We start from the raw sequence: 25,949 nt of genomic DNA, 5'->3' as shown, positions 1-25,949 counted from the left end.
CGCTGCTCCCAATGCGGTCTCTACATTGGGAGATTAAATGAAGACTGGGCGATTGCTTTGCGGAACACCTTTGTTCAGTCCTCAAGCTTTGACCCCAAGACATTCGCCATTTCAACTCACCACCTTGTTCTCCTGTTCACATGGCCATCCTTGTCATCCTTGACCTTCCACTTTTGCTCATCTGCTCCACCCCCTCTTAAACAGTATAAAATCCAGCACATTTCTCCTCCTCTTCAACTCTGAAGAGTCATGTGGACTCGAAACACGAACTTGTTTCTCTCTCCACAGATGCCTTTTCCCAGCATTTCCTGCTTTTATTTCAGATTTCCAGCATCCACATAGAAAGTCATAGAATCTACAGTGCAGAAGGAGGCCATTCAGCCCATCGAGTCTGCACCGACCCCTGGAAAGAGCACCCCACTCAAGCCCCACGTCTCCACCCTATCCCCTTTATCTCCGTAACCCAACCTAACATTTTTGGACATTAAGGGCAATTTAGGACGGTCAATCCACCTAACCTGCACATTTTTGGACTGTTGGAGGAAACCGGAGCACCCGGAGGAAACCCACGCAGACACAGGGAGAACGTGCAGACTCCACACAGGCAGTGACCCAAGTCGGGAATCGAACCTGAGATCCTGGAGCTGTGAAGCAACTGTGCTAACCACTATGCTACCGTGCTGCCCTCACAGTATTTTAGCGGGACTTGAACGCAACTTCAGGTTGCCAATCTACTTCCATAACCACCACATTACTGGGGCTCTACATATCGGAAACATACACAGCAACAGATAAGCAATTATTGCAAATGTGGACAGTAATGCTCACCGAACCAAACTGAGACAGCATCGAGAACAGACATGAACTGAGAAAGCAAAGGCATTCTTACGAAACGAAACATGATCGATCTATGAAAATTCTGCTCGCGCTTAACCAAAGGGAATGAGAGGACACTGGAATCTTCCTCGACCATCTCATATGTACACCAGGATTTAGAGCACATGGATCATTGAGACGCTTCAAATAACATATTCACCAAGGATTCATGGAACTCAATTTACTGGGCTAATCCTGAGCAGAATTCAAAGATTATACTACCAGATGTTGTGTTGGAGCGGGGGCAATGGAGGAGGGAAGGGTTTGAAGTTCACATCTGGTGGCGTTGGCGACTTTCCTCTCGCGCCACTTGGGGTGAATCGCAATCAGTAAGCACCACAGTACTGCCATGGCTATCTGCACTAAGCTGTCTTGGATTAAAACGGGCTCTTCAGCTTCTTCTGCTACATCACCCATTCATCCTGTGCAAATCAGACCTTGCCAAGGGGAGAATGACATATTCAAACCGAGGCGTTACCAGGCGGGATTCTCCGGCCGCCTACCCACGTGTTTCTCGCTGGTGGGAGGCGGCGCGCCGGTCGCTGGCGGCGGGATTCTCTGTTCCCGCCCTGTCAATGGGAATTCCCATTGAAGCGGGAAACCCGCGGGGCCGGGGTGCGTTGCCAGTGGGAGCAGAGAATCCAGTCACCAATGAACGGCCGGAAAATTCCGGGCCCCATTTTTTTAAACTAGAAAAGTGTTTTCAAAAGTAGAGGAAATGTCCATTTGCTATTTGATGAAAAATAGAGATTTCGCCCCGGGGGTTGGGGGGGGGTTCTTTTAGGAGGCTGTTCTAAGTCCCTCCACCGATTATATTATTTGGGGAAGAGGAGAAATTAAAAAGAAGTTTCTTTACGAAAGGCTGTTATGCTGATTAAATGCCCACCTTGTTTAGTTTGAACAGAAGAGGGTAAAACCAACTGTGACACACAACAATGGAGAAACTCCAGCCTTGATTTCTCTACCTCCTACTCCTTCATTCCCCTTCGGTTTCTTACCTTTCTTTGCACATCTCCTAAATTAGCCTTCTCGTTCCTTCTGAGCTTTCAGATTCTATTTACTCATTGTCGAGCCTCATTAAACCATTTCAAGAGGGGGATACAGATATATTTCTGATTTTCAAAAAAGCTTAAAGGGGTACGGGGACAGGCAGGGAAGTGGATTTGAGACCAGGAAGATATCAGCCATGATCTGATTGAAAGGCGGAGCGGGCTCAAAGGGCTGAATTGCCCACTTCTGCTCCCAATTCCTATGCTCCTCATCTCTGATCCATGTGCCAGAAGAAAGCAACACACAGATAGTCTTACTTCAGAGTGTAATGCAGGAATCTGTACCAAAGGAAGCAAACCTATAGGCACATTTCAACATTACGCTGCTTTAATGAAATTGAGGAGAGGAATAATAAATGATGAAATATAATTAAAATTAAATTAGACATGACGTCCGGTGACGGCGGGCGGGAGGCGGCCGCACAATGGAGGGCTCCCGTTCGGGAACGGCATTTTCGGGGCTTTAAGCCCGGTTCCAGGGTCCACGGAGGCGGCAGAAGCAGGGAGAAGGCACGGAGGAGGCACAGTGAAGACACAGGAGGAAAAAAAAACAAAGAAAAATGTCGAGGGTGAGCAAAAAAACGGCCGGAAAAAAAACAGCTGAAGGTCCATCGGGGAGTGGAAAGGTCACCGCGGGGTCACCAAGCAAAATGGAGGCTGGAGCACCAGGGAAGGCCGCACTGCTTACGGCTGAAGAAATAACTAAGGCGATGGCTGCGGAATTTGAAAAGCAGTTGGCGCAGATTGCGAATTGCATGGAGACGATGAGGAAGGTTTTGAGTGTGCTGGTGGAGGAGGCAGTTTCCCCGGTGAGGACGGAGGAGGCGAGCGCAGTGGCGGAGGTGCGTGAGGACGGAGGAGGCGAGCGCAGTGGCGGAGGTGCGAGAGCAAGGGGAGGCGCTGAAGGAAGTGGAGGAGACGTTATTGCAGCACGGTGATCAACTTGCCTCGATGGGGAAAGAGATGCGGAAGGTGATGGACACTAACAAGGATCTGCGAGGAAAAATGGAAGACCTGGAAAACAGATCCAGGCGACAGAATTTGAGGATTGTGGGGCTGCCCGAAGGAGTTGAAGGACCGAAGCCGACTGAGTATTTTGCCACGATGCTGGCAAAACTATTGGGGGAGGGGGAGGATCCCTCCCGATATGAACTGGATCGGGCTCATCGGTCGTGGAGGCCTGTACCAAAGGCGAGTGAGCTGCCAAGGGCAGTGACTCTGTGCTTCTGTAGGTACAGTGTGAAGGAGAAGGTCCTGAGCTGGGCCAAGCAGAAGCGGGTGGTGCAGTGGGCTGGAGCTGGTATACGTGTATACCAGGACTTTACGGTGGAGCTGGCAAGGAGGCGGGCTGACTTCAACCGGGTGAAGAGGGCACTGTACATTAGCAAGGTGCGGTGCGGCATTGTATATCCAGCGAAGCTGAGGGTGACTTGGGGGGAAGGAACCGGGGGGGGGACTGTGTAGATTAAGGGTGACTACGGGTAATCCCTGATTCCTTTTTGTCATTTGTTTATGTAAACGTGCGGGTTGAGGTTCAGGGGTTGGTGGGTGGATGGGATCGTTGTTATTATGGGGACTGACATATCTTGCTGATTATTGTTTATTGTTGATGGATGTAAATGTGGGAGAAAATGTGAAAAAGGAGGAGAATAAAAAATTTTTAACATTTAAAAAAAAATTAAATTAGACAGATGGGGAGAATGGAAAAAAGTCAGGAGGGGTGGGGGATGTGAGGCGAGGGAGAAGGCACTGTTGCTAAGTTTGCATGCAGATGATACAAAGGTCTGTAGAGGGACAGGTAGTATTGAGTAAGCAAGGGGGCTGCAGAAGGATTTGGAGAGTGGGGCAATAAAGTGGCAATTGAAATATAATGTGGAAATGTGTGAGGTTATGCACTTTGGAAGAAGGAATTTAGGCATAGACTATTTTGTAAATGGGGAACTGCATAGGAAATCATAAGCAAAAAGGAACTTGGGAGACTTTGTTCATGATTCTCTTAAGGTTAATGTGCAGGAGGTTCAGGCAGCAGTTAAGAAGGCAAATGCAATGCTCGCATTAACGTCAAGGGGGGCTAGAATACAAGAGCAAGAATGTACTTCTGAGGCTGTATAAGGCTCTGGTCAGACCCCATTTGGAGTATTGAGCAGTTTTGGGCCTCGGATCTAAGGATTTGCACTGAGTGCTGAATTTGGTGCATTTGAGTGCTACAGTGAGAGTTTGGTGACTGAGGGGGTTAGGTGAGGCGGGAGTAAGTAAGGTGCTCCTTTCATTTTGTTTCCTACATTTCCGCAAAGAGCAAGAAGGAAGCCAAGAGTTTACAGAGAGTGCAGCTGACTGGGAGCAGAGTCGGAGGGCGGAGGTCCAGTTGGTCCACAGGGCAGCTATATTCTGTAAGGTAAGAGGGGATGGAGGTTAGGCCAGTTGCATGCTCCTCCTGTAGGATGTGGGTGGTGAGCGATACCACCGGTGTCCCCACTGACTATACCTGCGGGAAGTGCACCCAACTCCAGCTCCTCAGAGACCGTGTTCGGGAACTGGAGCTGGATGAACTTCGGATCATCCGGGAGGCAGAGGGGGTTATAGAGAAGGGAGGTAACCACACCCAAGGTACAGGACAGGAGTAGCTGGGTTACAGTCAGGGGAAAGAAAACAAACAGGCAGACAGTGCAGGGATCCCTCGTGGCCGTTCCCCTTCAAAACAAGTATATCGCTTTGGATGCTGTTGGGGGGGTGGGGGGGAAATGACCTACCGGGGGAAGGCCCGAGCGGCCAGGTCTCTGGCACTGAGTCTGGCTCTGGGGCTCAGAAGGGAAGGGGGGATAATAGAAAAGCAATAATAATAGGAGATTCAATGGGTAGGGGAATAGATAAGAGATTCTGTGGTCGCGAACGAGACTCCCGGAAGGTATGTTGCCTCCCGGGTGCCAGGGCCATGGATGTCTCGGATTGTGTCTTCAGGATCCTTAAGGGGGAGGGGGAACAGCCAGAAGTCGTGGTGCACATTGGTACCAACGACGTAGGTAGGAAAAGGGGTGTGGAGGTAATAAATGAGTTTAGTGAGTTAGGCTGGAAGTTAAAAGCCAGGACAGACAGAGTTGTCATCTCTGGTTTGTTGCCGGTGCCAGATGATAGCGAGGCTAGGAATAGGGAGAGAGTGCAGCTGAACACGTAGCTGCGGGAATGGTGTAGGAGGGAGGGCTTCAGGTATTTGGATAATTGGAGCGCATTCTGGGGAAGGTGGGACCTGTACAAGCAGGACAGATTGCATCTGAACCAGAGGGGCACCAATATCCTGGGAAGGAGGTTTTCTAGTACTCTTCGGGAGGGTTTAAACTAATTTGGCTGGGGAATGGGAACATGATTTGTAGTCCAGCAACTAAGGTAGCCGATATTCAGGACGCCAAAGCGTGTAGTGAGGCAGTGGGGAAGGGAACACTGACAAAGGAGAGTACTTGCAGACACGGAGATGGGTTAAATGTGTATACTTCAACACAAGAAGCATCAGGAATAAGGTGGGTGAACTTAAGGCATGGATCGGTACTTGGGACTACGATGTGGTGGCCATCACGGAAACTTGGATAGAAGAGGAGCAGAAATGGTTGTTGGAGGTCCCTGGTTATAGATGTTTCAATAAGAGTAGGGAGGGTGGTATAAGAGGTGGGGGGTGGTATTGTTATTTAAGATAGTATAACAGCTGCAGGAAGGCAGTTCAAGGAGGATCTGCCTACTGAGGTAGTATGGGTTGAAGTCAGAAATAGGAAAGGAGCAGTCACCTTGTTGGGAGTTTTCTATAGGCCCCCCAATAGTAGCAGAGATGTGGAGGAACAGATTGGAAAACAGATTTTGGAAAGGTGCAGAAGTCACAGGGTAGTAGTCATGGGTGACTTCAACTTCCCAAACATTGAGTGGAAACTCTTTCGATCAAATAGTTTGGATGGGGTGGTGTTTGTGCAGTGTGTCCAGGAAGCTTTTCTAACACAGTATGTAGATTGTCCGACCAGAGGGGAGGCCAGATTTGATTTGGTACTTGGTAATGAACCAGGGCAAGTGATAGATTTGTTAGTGGGGGAGCAATTTGGAGATAGTGACCACAATTCTGTGACTTTCACTTTAGTAGTGGAGAGGGATGGGTGCGTGCAACAGGGCAAGGTTTACAATTGGGGGAAGGGTAAATACGATGTTGTCAGACAAGAATTGAAGTGCATAAGTTGGGAACATAGGCTGTCAGGGAAGGACACAAGTGAAATGTGGAACTTGTTCAAGGAACTACGTGTCCTTGATATGTATGTCCGTTAGGCAGGGAAGAGATGGTGAGGGAACCATGGTTGACAAGAGAAGTTGAATGTCTTGTTAAGAGGAAGAAGGAGACTTATGTAAGGCTGAGGAAACAAGGTTCAGACAGGGCGCTGGAGGGATACAAGATAGCCAGGAGGGAACTGAAGAAAGGGATTAGGAGAGCTAAGCGAGAGCATGAAAAGTCTTTGGCGGGTAGGATCAAGGAAAACCCCAAGGCCTTTTACACATATGGAGAAATATGAGAATGACGAGAGCGAGGGTAGGTCCGATCAAGGACAGTAGTGGGAGATTGCGTAGAGTCTGAAGAGGTAGGAGAGGTCTTGAACGAGTACTTTTCTTCAGTATTTACAAATGAGAGGGGCCATATTTTTGGAGAGGACAGTGTGAAACAGACTGGTAAGCTCGAGGAAATACGTTTTAGGAAGGAAGATGTGTTGGGCATTTTGAAAAACTTGAGGATAGACAAGTCCCCCGGGCCTGACGGGATATATCCAAGGATTCTATGGGAAGCAAGAAATGAAATTGATAATGAAATGAAAATTTGCAGAGCCGTTGGCAATGATCTTTTCGTCCTCACTGTCAACAGGGGTGGTACCAGGGGATTGGAGTGTGGCGAATGTCGTGCCCCTGTTCAAAAAAGGGAATAGGGATAACCCTGGGAATTACAGGCCAGTTAGTCTTACTTCGATGGTAGGCAAAGTAATGGAAAGAGTACTGAGGGATAGGATTTCTGAGCATCTGGAAAGACACTGCTTGATTAGGGATAGTCAGCACGGATTTGTAAGAGGTAGGTCTTGCCTTACAAGTCTTATTGAATTCTTTGAGGAGGTGGCCAAGCATGTGGATGAAGGTAAAGCAGTGGATGCAGTGTACATGGATTTTAGTAAGGCATTTGATAAGGTTCCCCATGGTAGGCTTATGCAGAAAGTAAGGAGGCATGGGATCGTGGGAAATTTGGCCAGTTGGCCGATAGAAGTCAGAGAGTGGTGGTGGATGGCAAATATTCAGCCTGGATCCCAGTTACCAGTGGCGTACCGCAGGGATCAGTCCTCTGCTGTTTGTGATTTTCATTAATGACTTGGATGAGGGAGTTGAAGGGTGGGTCAGTAAATTTGCAGACGATACGAAGATTGGTGGAGTTGTGGATAGTGAGGAGGGCTGTTGTCGGCTGCAAAGAGACACAGATTGGATGCAGAGCTGGGCTGAGAAGTGGCAGATGGAGTTTAACCCTGAAAAGTGTGAGGTTGTCCATTTTGGAAGGACAAATATGAATGCGGAATACAAGGTTAACGGTAGGGTTCTTGGCAATGTGGAGGAGCAGAGAGATCTTGGGGTCTATGTTCATACATCTTTGAAAGTTGCCACTCAAGTGGATAGAGCTGTGAAGAAGGCCTATGGTGTGCTAGCATTCATTAACAGAGGGATTGAATTTAAGAGCCGTGAGGTGATGATGCAGCTGTACAAAACCTTGGTACAGCCACATTTGGAGTACTGTGTACAGTTCTGGTCGCCTCATTTTAGGAAGGATGTGGAAGCTTTGGAAAAGGTGCAAAGGAGATTTACCAGGATGTTGCCTGGAATGGAGAGTAGGTCTTACGAGGAAAGGTTGAGGGTGCTAGGCCTTTTCTCATTAGAACGGAGAAGGATGAGGGGGCGACTTAATAGAGGTTTATAAGATGATCAGGGGAATAGATAGAATAGACAGTCAGAGCCTTTTTCTTCCGGTGGGACAAACCATTACAAGGAGACATAAATTTAAGGTGAATGGTGGAAGATATAGGGGGGGATGTCAGAGGTAGGTTCTTTACCCAGAGAGTAGTGGGGGCATGGAATGCACTGCCTGTGGAAGTAGTTGAGTCGGAAACATTAGGGAACTTCAAGCAGCTATTGGATAGGTACATGGATTACGGTAGAATGATATAGTGTAGATTAATTTGTTCTTAAAGGCAGCACGGTAGCATTGTGGATAGCACAATTGGTTTCACAGCTCCAGGGTCCCAGGTTCGATTCCGGCTTGGTCACTGTCTGTGCGGAGTCTGCACATCCTTCCCGTGTATGCATGGGTTTCCTCCGGGTGCTCCGGTTTCCTCCCACAGTCCAAAGATGTGCAGGTTAGGTGGATTGGCCATGATAAATTGCCCTTAGTGTCCAAAATTGCCCTTAGTGTTGGGTGGGGTTACTGGGTTATGGGGATAGGGTGGAGGTGTTGACCTTGGGTAGGGTGCTCTTTCCAAGAGCCGGTACAGACTCGATAGGCCGAATGGCCTCCTTCTGCAATGTAAATTCTATGATAATCTATGATTAATCTAGGACAAAGGTTCGGCACAACATCGTGGGCCGAAGGGCCTGTTCTGTGCTGTATTTTTCTATGTTCTATGTTCTATGAAGGATGTGCTGACCTTGGAAAGGGTCCAGAGGAGGTTCACAAGAATGATCCCTGGAATGAAGTGCTTGTCGCATGAGGAACGGTTGGGAACTCTGGGTCTGTACTCGTTGGAATTTAGAAGGGTGAGGGGGGATCTTATTGAAACTTACATGATACCGCGAGGCCTGGATAGAGTGGACGTGGAGAGGATGTTTCCACTTGTAGGAAAATCTACAACCAGAGGACACCATCTCAGACTAAAGGGACGATCCTTTAAAACAGAGATGAGGAGGAATTTCTTCAGCCAGAGGGTGATGCATCTGTGGAACTCTTTGCTGCAGAAGGCTGTGGTGGCCAAATCACTGAGTGTCTTTAAGACAGAGATAGATAGGTTCTTGATTAATAAGGGGATCAGGGGTTATTGGGAGAAGGCAGGAGAATGGGGATGAGAAAAATATCAACCATGATTGAATGGCGGAGCAGACTCGATGGGCCGAGTGGCCTAATTCTGCTGCTATGTCTTATGGTCTTATGGGACCAGAATAGGATTAAGTGTTAAAAATTGAGCACAAATGGAGATGATCGAATATTGTGGGCAAAAGACATCATGCAAATATGCAAAGAAACGGTCAAGGGTGAATAATGCAAGATGGAATTCTGCAGCTTAAATGCTGAGGGTATGGAGAAATTTATAAACTTTTCTCTTCTGGGTACATCCTTTGATAGACAGGGTTGCACATGATCTGCAGAAGGAATGGGCTCGACACATCCAACAGCCCTTCCATGTTCCAGTTTCCGGCGATCCTGTAAATTAGACTAAACCTTAGTCATGCCCTTGCATTGCAATATTTCAGTGCTACGTTCAATCAGTAAATGTAAAGCGTGAACTGTGCAATTTTGAAAAGCAACTGCTGCTGACAGAATTACCCTAAATGGCTAAAGTTCCGACGTAGTCTTTGCCTTAGAGAAGCATAAAGGAAAGATTATGGGCGCGTGTCAGCCGCCCAGTCACACCCGACCTGCTGCTGGGACGAGGCAGCTGAACCTCACGAGAGGCCTTCATCGAGAATCGCGATGCTCGGTACGTCTCGTGAGCGTCGCAATCTGCATCTTGCTCTCACCGGGTATAAGAGGCGAGGTGAGGGGGAAGAGGGCTTGAGGACTCCGGAAGAGGCAAGTTGGGCAAAGTGGGGGCCAAAGTCAGGGTGGGGGGAGGGAGATCAAAACATCGGGGGGCTGCCTTTAAAATTGGCACCCCTATCCACGATCAGAAATGATCTAAAGAGTGGCCTCGATGGAGAGTTCTTCACCAAGGCCAAAATAAATGGCAAAGTGCTGTTGAATAGTGGGCTCTTGCTCAGCACTGCAGGCTATTTATTACTGCTCAACGGGTTTAATCCATACATTTCAATTAACTTCAACATAATCTTCCGCAACACTTTATTCTCAGCACTAGAAAATAGGGTAACCTACATTTTGTATATAAAGACATATTCATATACACAGGTCAGAGCCCTGAAATCTCTGAACTTTTCTCCACCCTTTCACTGGTGTTACTAATTTCCCCGCATCCCAGATAGCAAGCCAGTTAGCCACATGCTCAGCCCTCCATTCCTTACCCCCACTCCAAACCTCCTCGGCAAATGTAACAATTTACGCCAGATTTATCCCTTTTTCCATACTCTAAAAGAAATTGACACACGCTCTTTTCATTCATTTAAACCAGGCTTTAGCAAGAAGGGAGCAACAACTTTACCAGGAGGAACAAGTTGGTTGGCATTGAGGTATTTCTTATCAGAGAACATGGCTGTCCAAAACTTGATCATAATGCTGATATCTTCCCGCAGTCTCTTCTCCTCTTGCGTTGGATACTTGGGTGCAACGCTGATATAATGAGAAAAGTTGAAATTGAGATGCTTTTATGTGGCTACGCTGAACGTAAATGTGATTTTGCAACGGTAGCAATATAATATTTACCTGAAATAGTCAAAGGCTGTGGAATAGACCTTCTCTCTCAACACATTCCGAATTGTGGCATTGGAAATGACGTCAGCATGCAACAATGCAAGGCCAAGTGTCAATATCCTAGAGAGACAAAAGCAAAAGTAGTTAGATCTGCCAGAACATGCAGCATGACGATGATGCAAAGTGCATTAACGCTAATGTGAATTTACAGTACTTCCTATCCTCTCAGTCTGCCCAAGCACCAGTCCTGGGTGAAAAAGCTACCATAGAAAGCACTAACAGAGAGGCTGGTAGCTCCTTCACAAACAGCTGAAAGGAAGGAGCGAAATAAAACAATGCGGTCAACCCAATGCTGTAATCACCTGCCACCTAGAAGCAAGGCTCATTAGCAGAAGCCTGGGAACATATCTATGAATTTCAATGAAAAGATCTTTCCTCATGCTCCAGAACAAATCTGAAATGCCACATATGACGGCATTATGATTAATGTGTTACTGTTAATGCAACTTCTGCCGTAGTCACGCTGCACGTACTTGAATCTTGGCCCAATGGCAGCTACATGTCTGTTCAAACTTCCCTTTGAGGCTCCAACATTTAGGGAGAGAGAGCGTTGCAGAAGACTGCCAAAGATCTCCACCTGGTCTGCACTGCAGTACTTGGCAATCTCAAACCTTTGCACCAGGAACTAAAAGGTGAAAAAAAAACATTTAACAACTACATTTGCAGTAATCATAGGCAGGATCAATTAACTGGATACAGTACATTATACACATTTATTTACCACGGTTTTCCTTTTCAGATGGGGCGGGGTACAAAAGTGGACTTCTGTGGAAAAATATGTGCTGTTCAAAAGGATGCAGTGGGATTGACATTAAAAATGTATATCTTGAACTCGCTCAGCAGGGACAAATAGTGAATGCTTAGAAGTTCCTGCTTCCATAGAACTATGGGAATTTGCCGCCTGGGTGGAGACCATTCAGCTCATCAAGCCCTGCCGTAACACTGCTAGATTTTCAAAACCTGGGGTGTAGCTGCGGTTTTGTAATGTCTTGCCAACCAAACTGAGGTGAACCATCTGTTAAACGTACCCATTATTTAATGTTAGTTTGATTATTGGCTTGATTTTTCCCTCTAGTGCAATCAAACAGATTGAATAACCGACCAAGGAAGCTCAAGTTAGCCACTGGTCTCTTGTCAGTTTGCTTATAAGACGTATCTCACAGGTACATCACATGGGGACGTCATAGCGAGATGGTTCAGCGTGATAAGTCATTGCATAAATGCAGCTTTACATTATCATTTTTAGATATCATAGAAAATGGGCGAAGCAAATCGAAAAGCCGTTATATTATTCTGGAAGCAGTTTAAGCAAATTTTGAAACATGTCAGTACTAAATACTGGAGAATTAGAATGGGCTGTTGCACCAAAGTCAGCTTATTTGCCAAAATGATTTACAAGTCTAATCTTGCATTCGCAGAGGGTCAGAGGTCGCCTTGTACTTGCCTCTATCCAGATGTGGTGGGGCGTAACCTCTGGTGGACAAGGCTCAGGCTGGCTCTCCTCCGAAGCTGCCAAAGGATCAGCTTCTTTTTTCTCTTCTGAGAAGAGGCCAAACTTCTTCTGTACCGTCATCTGCCAGGCTCCAACCATTTCCCGCATAAACTGCAAAAGGCAAGGAGTGGAGTAGATAATGCTTCTGCGCGCCATCAGTGAATGGATCACACGCAGAATGGAGCAGAAGGTCATTGCATTTAAGATCAGATCAAACTTTTCACTTTGTTGTAAAGTGAATTACGGCAGTCTTTTGCAATCTGTGGATCAGCTGCACTGAAGAGAATGCCCCTGTTGCCATACCTCTGGAACAGTTACTTACAAAGCACAGTAGAAGAGATGGATCGCAATGATGAAAAGAAACAGAATTCACCCTCTTTCCCCCTGCCCCTCATCTCCAAAGTGGTTGACTCAAGCGGGTGTGACCAGGCAGGGCATCAGTGTTGATTCTGAGGAATCAGCAGTAGCAACCTCTGGATGATTAATAATAATAATCACTTATTGTCACAAGTAGGCTTCAATTAAGTTACTGTGAAAAGCCCCTAGTCACCACATTCCGGCGCCTGTTCGGGGAGGCCGGTACGGGAATTGAACCCGCGCTGCTGGCATTGTTCTGCATTACAAGCCAGCTGTTTAGCCCACTGTGTTAAACCAGCCCATGAAAAAGTTAGCTTCCCCCCTCACTAACCCGGGCTACCAAGTCAACGGCAACATTCCCAACTTCAATCAAACCTGAAACGTTCTGGTTTATAATGGTAAATAAAGGCACAGTCATCAGCCAAGTCATCAGAACCAGCAAAACGATTTTTAAATAAATTATCAAAGTTAACTGACAAGTCATGGTGCAGTTATATTGAACCTTGGTATGGCCGCACTTGGAATATTACGCACAATCCTGGTCGCCACACTACCAGAAGGATGTGGAGGCTTTGGAGAGGGTGCAGAGGAGGTTTACCAGGATGTTGCCTGGTCTGGAGGGTGTTAGCTATGCGGAGAGGCTGAATAGACTCGGACTGTTTTCATTAGAAAGGCGGCGGTTGATGGGTGGCCTGATGGAGGTCTACAAGATTAAGATGGGCATGGAGAGAGTGGATGGTCAGTTACTAGAGGGCATAGCTTTAATGTCCGAGGGGCAACGTTTAGAGGAGGTGTGCGAGGCAGGTTTTTTTATACAGAGGGTGGTGAGTGCCTGGAACGCGTTGCGAGGGGAGGTTGTGGAAGCAGACATATTAATGGCGTTCAAAATAAATCTCGACAAACACATGGATAGGATGGGTATAGAGGGATACAGCACTAGCAAGTGCTGAGGGCTTTGGCCAAGGGTGGTATCATGACCGGTACAGGCTTGGAGGGCCGAAGGGCCTGTTCCTGTGCTGCTTTGTTCTTTGTTCTGTATATTAATTCCAAGTCTTCCTTCAGCAAATTTTTATTACAACTATCAAACAGGAAAAAAAATTATCGGTCACAGATAAAACAGGATTTTTTAAAAAAACAGGATTACAGTGTAACTTTTGCAAGAAATAAAATGGCGTTGTGATTCTTATTGCTGGCATTTTAAAAATTCTACGCAGATTTGTATTATGTGTATAAAGATAGACAAAGAAAATGTTAATTTAAATGGAGGTGTTTGAAAAGTCATATAAGAAATATTAAATGACCAAAGGCAGCTCATTGAATCCTCTCTGCTTTGCGAATTAGCTACACCGACAGTGCACAGCAAGCTAACATCTATTAGATTATTTTCTGTACATTTTTGGATCATCTCAGGGTTTCCAGTTGCCCAATAAACATGTAGTTATTAATCTAGTAATGGAGTTACTTCCTTCTGCAAATGTTTTTTTTAACAAAATTATTTCAAGAAGATTGATGCATGCTCGCTCGCTGCCAAGAAGATTGGGGAGTGGCATTCACCTAATGAGGGATTCATTTTTGCAACTTGTTTTGATAAAAGGCAAGAATTGAAGGCCTAATACTTACTGGAACCTCTATTCCATTCTTTGCAGCCAGCAGCCATTCCCAACAAGCTACAGCAGTTTCCATGCCCAGTGCTGTAAACATGCGCAAAGGCGCCCAGCACAAATTGTGAAGGAGTTGTGGATCGCAAACTGTAGTGTGACAGAAAAAAAAGAACCTTTTACACGAATGTGCAATCCAATTATTCATTCCAATTTGAAGAGTTAAATGATCAGGAACTGTTAGTGACAAATAATACAGTTTTATAGTCAATGAGCCACATTCAGGTGCAACTATTGATTAAAAACCTTCATCCAGACTAACTTTCTAAATGAAACAGCTACACAGGTAATAACAAGCCCGATTAAGTGTCAGCATTTGCTCAAACCGAACCTCGGAGACTTCAGTATATGACTACTGCAACTTCATCCGTTGTACGGATTCACTATTAAATAGCGAAAGTAGTTAGCTCGAAACGTACTGCTGATTTACACATGGGAAAAGCTAGCATATTGGAACATATTCGCCGTGGTAAAATATAACCACCCTCATTTCCTCTTGTGCACAAATAAAAATATCAGATTTTAAAGCTTGTTTTTAACTCCCCAAGTTCAACCTTTTCTTATTTCGCCCTGTATTTTCCAAGTGTCAGAAGTTACTTGCCGAGAACAATAACAGGTACTTTCTGTACCCTGCAACACAATAGTTGAGGCAGAAAGATGAGCGCATTTGATTATAAAGTGCTATATAATGAAGCTTTATGCTGTTGGGTTTTATTTTCAGGTGCCACAAGACACGCCAAGGAATAGCTCAATTTAAACGATAGGTAAATCTGTTGATGTCAGCTGTGGCAGTAGAAAACATCAGCACTTAGGTTGAGTGTTTCTAAACCTTCAATAAAATTCACTCTAGGGCGGCATGTGGCGCAGTGGATAGCACTGGGACTGCGGCGCTGAGGACCCGGGTTCGAATCCCGGCCCTGGGTCACTGTCCGTGTGGAGTTTGCACATTCTCCCCGTGTCTGCGTGGGTTTCACCCCCACAACCCAAAGATGTGCAGGGTAGGTGGATTGGCCATACTAAATTGCCCCTTAATTGGAAAAGAAAATAATTGGGTACTCTAAATGTTTTTTTAAAATTCACTCTTGATTTATTTGCGATTCAGAAATGTAGCGCCCGTGTCTTATCAATGCATAAGTCGCACCCAATATCACATACAAAAGTGTAAATTAGTCTTACGTAGTTCTCCGGGGTTACATCTTGTGTAATTTCTAAAGTATTTCAATTAGAGATTGCAGTATCTGTACCCCTTACCTTTGCTGCTGATAAGCAAAGCTGTAAGGTTGAACATGGACTGCGTGTAAGCCTCACTCTGAACAGATTCCAGTGCATCGTTAAGCTTTTTAATCATGACTTTGTTCAGATCAGACTGCCGACCAGTTGCTTCAGAGAAGTGAATCATGCCTGCAACCTGCAGAGAGAAAATATACTGAGATACCCCAAAATATTGCACAGCTGGCAGATGTACCTTCCTTCTGACATGAATGCGAATCACTGCTCAGATTCTGCAGAATAATCCTGTACCACTGTGATACTAAATCACAATTTTATTTCCTTTTTTTTCCACTTTCTTTTTTAAAAACTAACTATTTTCTGCCTTTCTTTCAGCACACACTGAATCAGAATGCTGTAGGATTCAAGCTACACTCCAGGTCTTGAACACACAACCTTGAGTACCAACAGTGCAGTACCGATGGCAGTGCCACACTGTCAGAGATGCCATCTTTCTAATGGCACGTTCAACGGAGAGCCCATCTGGCTGCTCAGGTGGATGCATACAATTCCCTGTCATTTTAAAAGCAAAGCAGGAAATTCAGCCGTTACCGCGGCCAATATTCAGCACACGACCGCCAGTCCCAAAACAGATCCAACTTCCCAATTATCTCACTCCTTGGGCACGAATAAGAACATGCAAAGAAAGATTAGCAAGAAAAGACCATCTGGTCATTCAAGTCGCCCCCGTCTCCCCACTGCCCCCAACCACCACCACCACCACATTCCGGCGCCTGTTCGGGTACACGGGGTGGGGGGGGAGAATTCAGAACGTCCAATTCACCTAACAGCACGTCTTTCGGGACTTGTGGGAGGAAAACGGAGCACCCGGAGGAAGCCCACGCAGACACGGGGAGAACGTGCAGAGTCCACACAGAGAGTGACCCAAACGGGAATCGAACCCGGGTCCCTGGCGCTGTCAATCAACAGTGCTAACCACTGTGCTACCGTGCCGCCCTACACACAATCATGATGCAGAATCCCACCGAAAATCAACATAACTCTCGGTCAAAAGAAAAGCAGAGGTTTAAAACTCAATGCCAATGAGGGGGCGAAACCTGGAAAACTCTCCTCCAATCCCATTTGGCGGTATAAAACTAGCCCAGGAAATCCCACTGCTCACGTTTGTTACCTGGGACGGGACTCTCCGGTTCCCCAGCTGCGTGTTTCTCGGCGGCGTGCCGCTCGCTGGCGGCGGGATTTTCTGTTCCCACTGGGATTTCCCATCGAAGCCACTCCATGCTGCTGGGAAACCCGCGCGGGGGCGGGCGGCACTGCCGGCGGGACCAGAGAGTCACGCCACCAGCGAACAGCCAGAGATTACCGGCCCTGATCTTTTATACCGATGTGATCTGTGCGCGGGCCAACTGATTCCCTTGTTTGTCCACATAACAACAGTGACCTAACTTCAAAATGCATTCAATTGAATGCAATCCTCTTTCGGCCTCCCGAAAGCATGGTAAAATACTATAAAAAGTCAGACCCTTCTTTTTATTGTATTTTGTTTCCTGGGCTCTTCACACATAGGTTTCAGTGCAACATCGGCAGAGAGCAGGAAACACCGAGTGCACCTTAGCTCTGGTCCGGAGGACTCAGAACAGACAGATTAAAAAGTCAGGGAACACTTGAAAAAAATCTGCATTTACCTCTCCCGCAGAACGATTGCGTAGATTGAGGGAAGACATAAAGTTGGAATAGTCCTTCTTCACGCAAGCAGGCCTTTCAGTTAGCTGAGTGGCCTGCAGAATAATGCATGTACATGTAAAACATTCTTCGTGTAAAACATCTCAATCAGGAGATGAGAAATGTAAGCCATTAGAGACAGAAAATATGAATTTTTATTTAAGTTTCATCTTCCTGTGACAATTTTACAAGGCAAACATATTTCAGATTATTTAATCCAATTGTGAAATTGTAGATAACAGATCTGCTGTTAAAACTATAAATGACAACAGGTTTCATTAAAATATCTGACTCTCTTTCAACATCGGTACTTTGAATGAGACGATACTCAAAGCCATTTCATGATAATGATACCAGATCATTATCCAATCAGTTCAGGGCAATCTGTGGTGAAAAATGTATCAACCATCACAGAACGGGAATTTTGTTCAAAGAAAAAATAGCCATTTCTTTTGTTCCTGTCACTATGACAACTATGCAAGAATTCTGGTATTTAAATCACAGTTTCGGGGATTGCAGCTTCCATGTCTGATGTTAATCAGAACTGAAATTAATATTATTCTGTGATTGTAACTGAAATTAATGTTATTCTGTGACCAGGTAACAGAAACCACAACTCATAGGGAGGTGGCTGAGCCAGATGTTAACTACCTTTGAATACAGCGATTATGGTCCCCAGCGTGAAAAAACGGCCACTAGATAACTCAACTAAGCTGAGCAAGTTGAGGTAACAGGTGAATCTGGTTGGGAGGCAACAGCTCATACCAAACGGTCTTAATCAATGCTCACTAAGTTTGAATATGTTGCGATTATAGCCGTGTATCTTCTACAGATTTAAACACAATTTTTTCTGGATCAGCAACGAGCAGATATTTCGCAGTATTTACAGCACACAAACAGGCCTCTTGGCCCAATAGGTCCATGACAGATACCCAACATCATAATCTTGTGAATGAGTGCTACAGCATGGCATTACCAGCGGACTCCAGGAGAAAATCCAACCCAAGGAGATGGCAGATTCTACTTATGATTGGCTTTAAAACGATCAGTGATTCTCGTTTGTTCAACAATTTCAATCAAATCCCCAGCTAGGCAGTGCCAAAGTGCAAAATAGCCCATTGTTACAAAATTAAACAGATTAACAAGTGAACTCATTAAAAATAACAATCAATGCATTTATCTAAAATAAAAATGCTTAAAGGAAACTATTTCACAGAATTAAAAAAGTTTGAATTTTCGGTGTCCTGATTTATAACTGGTCGAGAAAGTAAATGGTGGCGTTAAACCCAGTTAATATCTTCAAGCTCATCAATAAATAATAGTTATACAATGTGACAAAGTATGAGAAGAGCTAAAACCATCTAATGCAAACCCATCCAGCTGTGGGTACAACAAAGAGTTGCGTTGTTCATTTCACACTGAGGGCATTCCCCTTGCCATTCCATTTCCTGCACTTGTTTCCTGAAAATATCTGTTCCCGAGGGCCCACTCTTCATGTAAAAGCCTGGAGGGGCATTTACACTACATGGTGGGATCCTCCAAAACACCCATTCGCACCAGCAGGAAGCACAGGACATGCGCACTGGACCCGTACAGCCGCAGGCTCATAGGGAATTCTGCTCCAGGTCACTCATGGCTTGGAGCAAAGCTAGGCATGAAGGACGCTATCGAAGTGCAAGTTCCTTCCTTTGACATTTTACAAATAACCTACAATTACATAAAAGGCTTGTGGTATCAGTATTTTACAAACCTGCAATATTAATGTGGTTTCAATACAGTTATCACTGTTTTATGAATCAGTGGCCCTGATAATTTATAAAACAGTTGCAGCATCAACATTTTATAAAACTCTAATATTGGCAGTTTAGAAGTGTTTACGGTAAAGTTATTTTATAAGCTTTTACATCGTTTGCACTGGAGTGCTGACTTTGGGGTGCATTCGAGTGCTAAAGTGGAAGTTCGGTGACTGAGGAGGTTTGGTGAGGAGGGAGCAAGGTGCTCCTTTCATTCCCTACATTTCGTGAGGGGAGCCGGGAGTTTACAAAGAGTGCAGCTGACTGGGTCGGAGGGCGGAGTTCCAGCTGATTCGCAGGGGCAGAATCTCAGCTACATTCTGTAAGGTAAGAGTTGCTTTCTTTTTTTTTTAAGGGGGCAGCAAGCTATATTTGTATCATTCAGCAGAATCACCAATTTTAGAGGGTTCACTTGAGAGAGTAGCAGAAGTATACATATTTTTTAAGGGCCTAACGGGTGTTTAATCTTTATTTTTTTGTTTGTTTTAAATCTCTTTGGGAAGTCAGATCAATGGGGATGGAAGTTGGGGCAGTTGCATGCTCCTCCTGTAGGATGTGGGTGGTAAGGGACACCACTAGTGTCCCCACAGGCTACACATGCAGGAAGTGCACCTAACTCCAGCTCATCGGCGACCGCGTTAGGGAACTGGAGCTGGATGCACTTTGGATCATCTGGGAGGCAGAGGGGGTGATAGAGAGGAGTTACAGAGAGGTAGCCATACCCAAGGTTCAGGACAAGAGTAGCTGGGTTACAGTCAGGGGAAGGAAAACAAATGTGCAGACAGTGCAGGGATCCCACATTGCCGTTCTCCTTCAGAACAAGTACACAGTTTTGGATGCTGTTTTTGGGGTGGGGGGGGGGGGGGGGGGGGGGGGGGGAGGACCTATAACAGAAAAGTCATAGCGGCCAGGTCTCTCGCACTGAGTCTGGTTCTGTGGCTCAGAAGGGAAGGTGGGAGAATAGAAAAGCGATAGTGATGGGAGACTCAATAGTTCAGGGAACGGATAGGAGATTCTGTGGTTGCAAACGAGACTCCCGGAAGGTATGTTGCCTCCCGGGTGCCAGGATTAGGGATGTCTCGGATTCTTAAGGGGGAGGGGGAGCAACCAGAAGTCGTGATGCACATAGGCACCAACGACATAGCTAAAAAGGGGGATGAGGATCTAAAAAGTGATTTTAGGGAGTTAGGTTGGAAGTTCAAGAGCAGGACAAGCAGAGTAGTGATCTCAGGATTGCTGCCGTGCTAGTGAGGCACGGAACAGAGAGTGAGACAGAACAGAGCGCGAGTGCAGCTGAACACATGGCCGCAGGGCTGGCGTGTAAGAGGAAAGGCTTCAGATATGTAGATCATTGGGATACCTTCTGGGGAAGGTGGGACATGTACATGAAGGACGGGTTGCACCTAAACTGGAGGGCACCAATATCCTGGGCGGGAGGTTTGCTAGAGCTCTTCGGGAGGTTTTAAACTAGTTTAGCAGGTGGAACCAGAGCTGCGGATCAGAGGATAGGGTAGCTGTTGAATAGGCAGAAATAGTCTGCAGCGAGTCTGTAAGGAAGGATAGACAGTTGATAGGGCAAAGTTGCACTCAGTGGAATGGGTTAAAGTGTGTCAATGCAAGGAGTGTCAGGAATAAGGGAGATGAACTTAGAGCATGGATCAGTACTTGGAACTACAGCCATTACAGAGACATGGATTTCACAGGGGCAGGAATGGTTGTTGGATGTTCCGGGGTTTAGATGTCTTAAGAAGAATAGGGAGGAAGGTAAAAGAGGAGGGGGAGTGGTATTGTAAATTAGGGAGTGCACCACAGCTGCAGAAAAGGAGGTAATCGAGGAGGGTTTGTCTACTGAGTCATATGGGTGGAGGTCAGAAACAAGAAAGGAGCAGTCACTTTATTGGGAGTCCAGGCCAGGGGCGAAATGCTCCGGAAACGGCGCGATCTCCGCCGACTGGCGCCCAAAACGGCGCAAATCAGACAGGCATCGCGCCGCCCCAAAGGTGCGGAATGCTCCGCATCTTTGGGGGCCGAGCCCCAACATTGAGGGGCTAGGCCGGCGCCGGCCGAATTTCCGCCCCGCCAGCTGGCGGAAAAGGCCTTTGGTGCCCCGCCAGCTGGCGCGGAAATGACATCTCCGGGCGGCGCATGCGGGGGAGCGTCAGCAGCCGCTGACAGCATTCCCGCGCATCCGCAGTGGAGGGAGTCTCTTCCGCCTCCGCCATGGTGGAGACCGTGGCGGAGGCGGAAGGGAAAGAGTGCCCCCACGGCACAGGCCCGCCCGCGGATCGGTGGGCCCCGATCGCGGGCCAGGCTACCGTGGGGGCACCCCCCCGGGGCCAGATCGCCCCGCGACCCCCCCAGGATCCCGGAGCCCGCCCGCGCCGCCTTGTCCCGCCGGTAAGGTAGGTGATTTAATTTACGCTGGCGGGACAGGCATTTTAGCGGCAGGACTTCGGCCCATCCGGGCCGGAGAATCGAGCGGGGGGGCCCGCCAACCGGCGCGGCGTGATTCCCGCCCCCGCCGAATATCCGGTGCTGGAGACTTCGGCATCCGGCGGGGGCGGGATTCACGCCAGCCTCCGGCGATTCTCCGACCCATAGGGGGGTCGGAGAATTTCGCCCCAGGTGTCAGATATCTCAGTGGGAGAGTATTTCAGTGACAGTGACCACAACTCCTTGACCTTTACCGTAGTCATGGAGAGGGATAGGTATTTAATTGGGGGAGGGGAAATTATACTGCTATTAGACAGGAGCTGGGGTGCATAAAGTGTGAACAGTTGCTCTCAGGGAAATGCACAACAGTATGTTTAAGCAGCACTTGCTGCGAGTGCTGGATAGTTTTGTCCCACTGAGACAAGGAAGGAATGAGAAGGTGAAGGAGCCTTGGATGACAGCTTCTAGTCAAGAGGAAGAAGGCAGCTTAAGATTGCGGAAGCAAGGTTCTGGCAAGGCTCTCGAGGGTTATAAGGTAGCCAGGAAGGAACTCAAAAATGGACTTAGGAGAGCTAGTAGGGAGCATGAAAAAGCCCTGGTGGGAAGGATTAGGGAAAACCCCAAGGTATTCTACACTTATGTGAGAAATAAGAGGATGATCAGAATGAGAGTAGGGCCGATCAAGGATAGTGGAGGGAACTTGTGCCTAGAGTCTGAGGAGGTTGGGGAGGCCCTAAATGAATATTTTGCTTCAGTATTCACTAGAGAGAGGGATTGTGTTGCTTGTGAGAACAGCGTGAACCAGGTTAATGGGCTCAAACAGGTTGATATTAAGAAGGAGGATGTGCTAGAAATTCTGAAAAGCATCAGTACAGACAAGTCCCCAGGGCCAGACGGGATATACCGAAGGTTACTATGGGAAGTGAGGAAGGAGATTGCTGCGCTTTTGGCATGATCTTTGTGTCCTCACTCTCCATTGGAGTAGTACCGGATGATTGGAGGGAGGCGAATGTTGTTCCCCTGTTCAAGAACGGGAATAGAGAAATCCTTGGGAATTACAGACCAGTCAGTCTTACGTCTGTGGTGAGCAAAATACTGGAAAGGATCCCAAGAGATATGATTGAAGATTATTTAGAAAAACATGGTTTGATTAAAGATAGTCAGCATGGCTTTGTAAGGGGCAGTTCATGCCTCACAAGCCTTATTGAATTCTTTGAGGTTGTGACGAGACACATTGATGAAGGTCGGGCAGTGGATGCGGTGTATATGGATTTCAATAAAGCATTTGATAAGGTTCCCCACGGTAGGCTCATTCAGAAAATTAGGGGGCATGGGATACAGGGAAATTTGGCTCTCTGGATACAGAATTGGCTGGCCGAAAGAAGACAGCGAGTGGTAGTGGATAGAAATTATTCCGCCTGGAGGTCAGTGACCAGTGGTGTCCTGCAGGGATCAGTTCTGGGACCTCTGCTCTGTGTGATTTTTATAAATGACTTGAATGAGTAAGTGGAAGGGTGGATTAGTAAGTTTGCCGATGACACAAAGGTTGGTGGAGTTGTAGATAGTGTCGAGGGTTGTTGCAGGTTACAACAGGACATTGACAGGATGCAGAGCTTGGCTGAGAAGTGGCAGATGTAGTTCAACCTAGATAAATGGCAAGTGATTCAGTTGGAAGGTCGAATTTGAATGCTGAATACAGGGTTAAAGGCAGGTTTCTTGGAAACGTGGAGGAACAGAGGGATCTTGGGGTCCACGTACATAGATCCCTCAAAGTTGCCACTCAGGTTAATAGGGTTGTTAAAAAGGCCATATAGTGTGTTGGCTTTCATTAACAGGGGGATTGACCAGATTGTCTCCTATTGCATGTCCCATCTTTACAGGCAATTCTCTACCATTTTGGCAATGCTGGTCTTCAGAAGGTAACATTGACAACAGAACACAATATTTCAAACCACATTCCATTCCACCATCTGTTTAAACGGCAGGCACTTTGAGAAAACACAATAAGCAGTTTATAACACACCTCATTCGGCAAAGGACAGAAAAAAAATTAAACAGCAATCACTTTTAAGGGGTACTGTATTGTATCGGTTATTCAACAGCCTGGCTCCAATATCTATTGAAAAAAATGCAGTCAGCTATAGCGATGGATAATTCCCTGCTTTCTAATTTAGTGCATGCCAATTTATTCTCTCCACCATACTTTTCTTGTGCTGGTAGTTTAATAAGGCCTCACTAAGCATGTCTTTCAATTTGTATTCAAGTTCGTAGAGGAGAATGTTGGAAAGCAAACAAAAAGCATACAGCTTTGGCAAAGGGTCACCTGGACTCGAAACGCGAGCTCTTTTCTCTCCCTACAGACGCTGCCAGACCTGCTGGGATTTTCCAGCATTTTGTCTTTGGTAAACGAAGGCATACATTCTTTTCTCATCCCCACCGCCCCCATCTAGTGGCTACATTCACTCTTGCTGAGATACATCTTCTGTTTTTTTCTCATTCAAGTGGCCAATCCCAGAAGAGTGTTTAACCCGGGTGTGACAGCAGGATATACAACACTGCGCGCGTGTGTGTGGTGGTGGTGGTGGACGAATCAAGGCCGCACCCGATTGTGTACTCAATCCAAAAGTTGTAATGGCTATTTGCACACTCTCTTCAGCAGCAATTTTAGTTCTCCATAGTTTAGGGGATTACTAATGCCAAAAGCTGCGCCCTCACCATCAGCCGAGATCAGTTAACTCAGTACACACTGTGGCCAAGGCACAGGACCATCATCAATCATTCGGACATCAGGGTGTATCCTTTCTGTCTGTTCCCAACATGCAAGTCTTTCCGCGTATTTTAAATTCAGAAAGGAGAATTTTTACAGCAAGCGGTCTGGCCAGTGCATGAACTCGCTCTTCTCGTCACTTAGGTCTCATTATTCTTTATTTTTGAAATGAATTAAATTTTGCGAATAGCAATGCTACTGTATTCTTCATGGATCACCCAAAACATGTGTTATAAAAGGCTTCATGAGGATCTTAATTTAAGTCGGAGAATGAGCAGAAATCATTCAAAATGTGTCAAAACTCAATCAAGAAATGTTATTCGTGATTTGCATGTACCAGCCATTAAATCATGAACAAGCATTGCATTTCACCCCGAGATCACAGTTAAACAGTAAAGATCTACAAAACAATTGGAAATCCACGCTGATCTACCAAGATTGCACTCACTAATGTTCCAATTTCCAAAATCCATGCTTTAGCTTCCATTTGAGTCATGACATTAGATTAAAAAATCACACATACTGTGCTAACTTTATACGGCATGATCCCCTTTCTGAATCAATTACAATTAGCATTTTGGTTTTGCGTGAGCCAGATATTCATTTTAGACATGCCAACTGCTTTAAGGCAGTATTAATTTGGAGAAATTGAACATTTGGAATTTGTACTTACAATTGCACCCAATTGGCAAAGATTTTACCGGTAGATAATTTGCTTTAATGAAAGAAATGAGAAGCTAAAACTGCCATAAAACAAGTCTAAGGTTATTGCTTTAACAAACCTGAGTAACATGGAAAAATGGCAGCTGTGGAGGGTACGCACAGTGCAGGATAATCAGTGAATATGTAAAACAGGAATCACCATATCACAAGACTAATTCACAAGGAATATAAAGCACATAATAGAAACTATAATATACAAGGCCTTGGTGAGGCCACACCTGGAGTATTGTGTGCAGTTTAGTTCTCCTTATCTGAGGAAGGATGTTCTTGCTCTAGAGGGAGTACAGCGATTCCTGGGATGACAGGACTGATGTACGAGGAGAGATTGAGTCGGATAGGATTGTATTCGCTGGAGTTCAGAAGAATGAGGGGGGTGGGGGATCTCATAGAAACCTATAAAATTCTAACAGGACTGGGCAGGGTAGATGCAGGAAGGATGCTCCCGATGGTGGGTGTCCAGAGGGGACACAGTCTGAGGAGGCAGAGTAGACCATTTAGGACAGAGATGACAAAAAACGTCTTCACCCAGAGAGCGATGGGCTTGTGGAATTCGTCACCGCAGGAAATAGTTGAGGCCAAAACATTGTACGTTTTCAAGAAGCAGTTAGATATAGCACTTGGGGCGAAGGGGATCAAAGGATATGGGGGGAAAGCGGGGTTAGGCTACTGAGTTGGACGATCAGCCATGATCATAGAATCATAGAATTTACAGTGCAGAAGGAGGCCATTCGGTCCATCGAGTCTGCACCGGCTCTTGGAAAGAGCACCCTACCCAAGGTCCACACCTCCACCCTATCCCCATAACCCAGCAACCCCACCCAACACTAAGGGCAATTTTGGACACGAAGGGCAATTTAGCATGGCCAATCCACCTAACCCGCACATCTTTGGACTGTGGGAGGAAACCGGAGCACCCGGAGGAAACCCACGCACACACGGGGAGGATGTGCAGACTCCGCACAGACAGTGACACAAGCCGGAATCGAACCTGGGACCCTGGAGCTGTGAAGCATTTGTGCTATCCACAATGCTACCGTGCTGCCCGAATGGCGGAGCGGGCTCGAAGGGCCGAATGGCCTCCTCCTGCTCCTATTTTTTCTATGTTTCTAAACCAAAAAATCATATTCCACTGAAAGATTGAATTAAAACAGCAGGGCTTCACT

The 25,949-nt window shown here is 46.3% G+C and overlaps 1 protein-coding gene across 1 annotated transcript in view; it reads right to left on the bottom strand.

The window, feature by feature from the left end:
* Positions 1 to 25,949, bottom strand: part of pi4kab (phosphatidylinositol 4-kinase, catalytic, alpha b) — a 345,324-nt gene that overhangs the window by 118,541 nt on the left and 200,834 nt on the right. Inside the window, exons 30-36 of the mRNA XM_072473986.1 lie at positions 17,034 to 17,126; positions 15,370 to 15,526; positions 14,081 to 14,208; positions 12,056 to 12,214; positions 11,085 to 11,236; positions 10,564 to 10,671; positions 10,343 to 10,470 (exon numbers count right to left, since the gene is read on the bottom strand). Coding sequence (XP_072330087.1) covers positions 10,343 to 10,470; positions 10,564 to 10,671; positions 11,085 to 11,236; positions 12,056 to 12,214; positions 14,081 to 14,208; positions 15,370 to 15,526; positions 17,034 to 17,126 — 925 coding nt within the window. The remainder of the gene's footprint in view (positions 1 to 10,342; positions 10,471 to 10,563; positions 10,672 to 11,084; positions 11,237 to 12,055; positions 12,215 to 14,080; positions 14,209 to 15,369; positions 15,527 to 17,033; positions 17,127 to 25,949) is intronic.

This window comes from Scyliorhinus torazame, chromosome 1 (assembly GCF_047496885.1).
Source record: "Scyliorhinus torazame isolate Kashiwa2021f chromosome 1, sScyTor2.1, whole genome shotgun sequence".
Lineage (NCBI taxonomy): Eukaryota > Metazoa > Chordata > Chondrichthyes > Carcharhiniformes > Scyliorhinidae > Scyliorhinus > Scyliorhinus torazame.
This window is presented reverse-complemented; position numbering and strand designations above follow the sequence as displayed.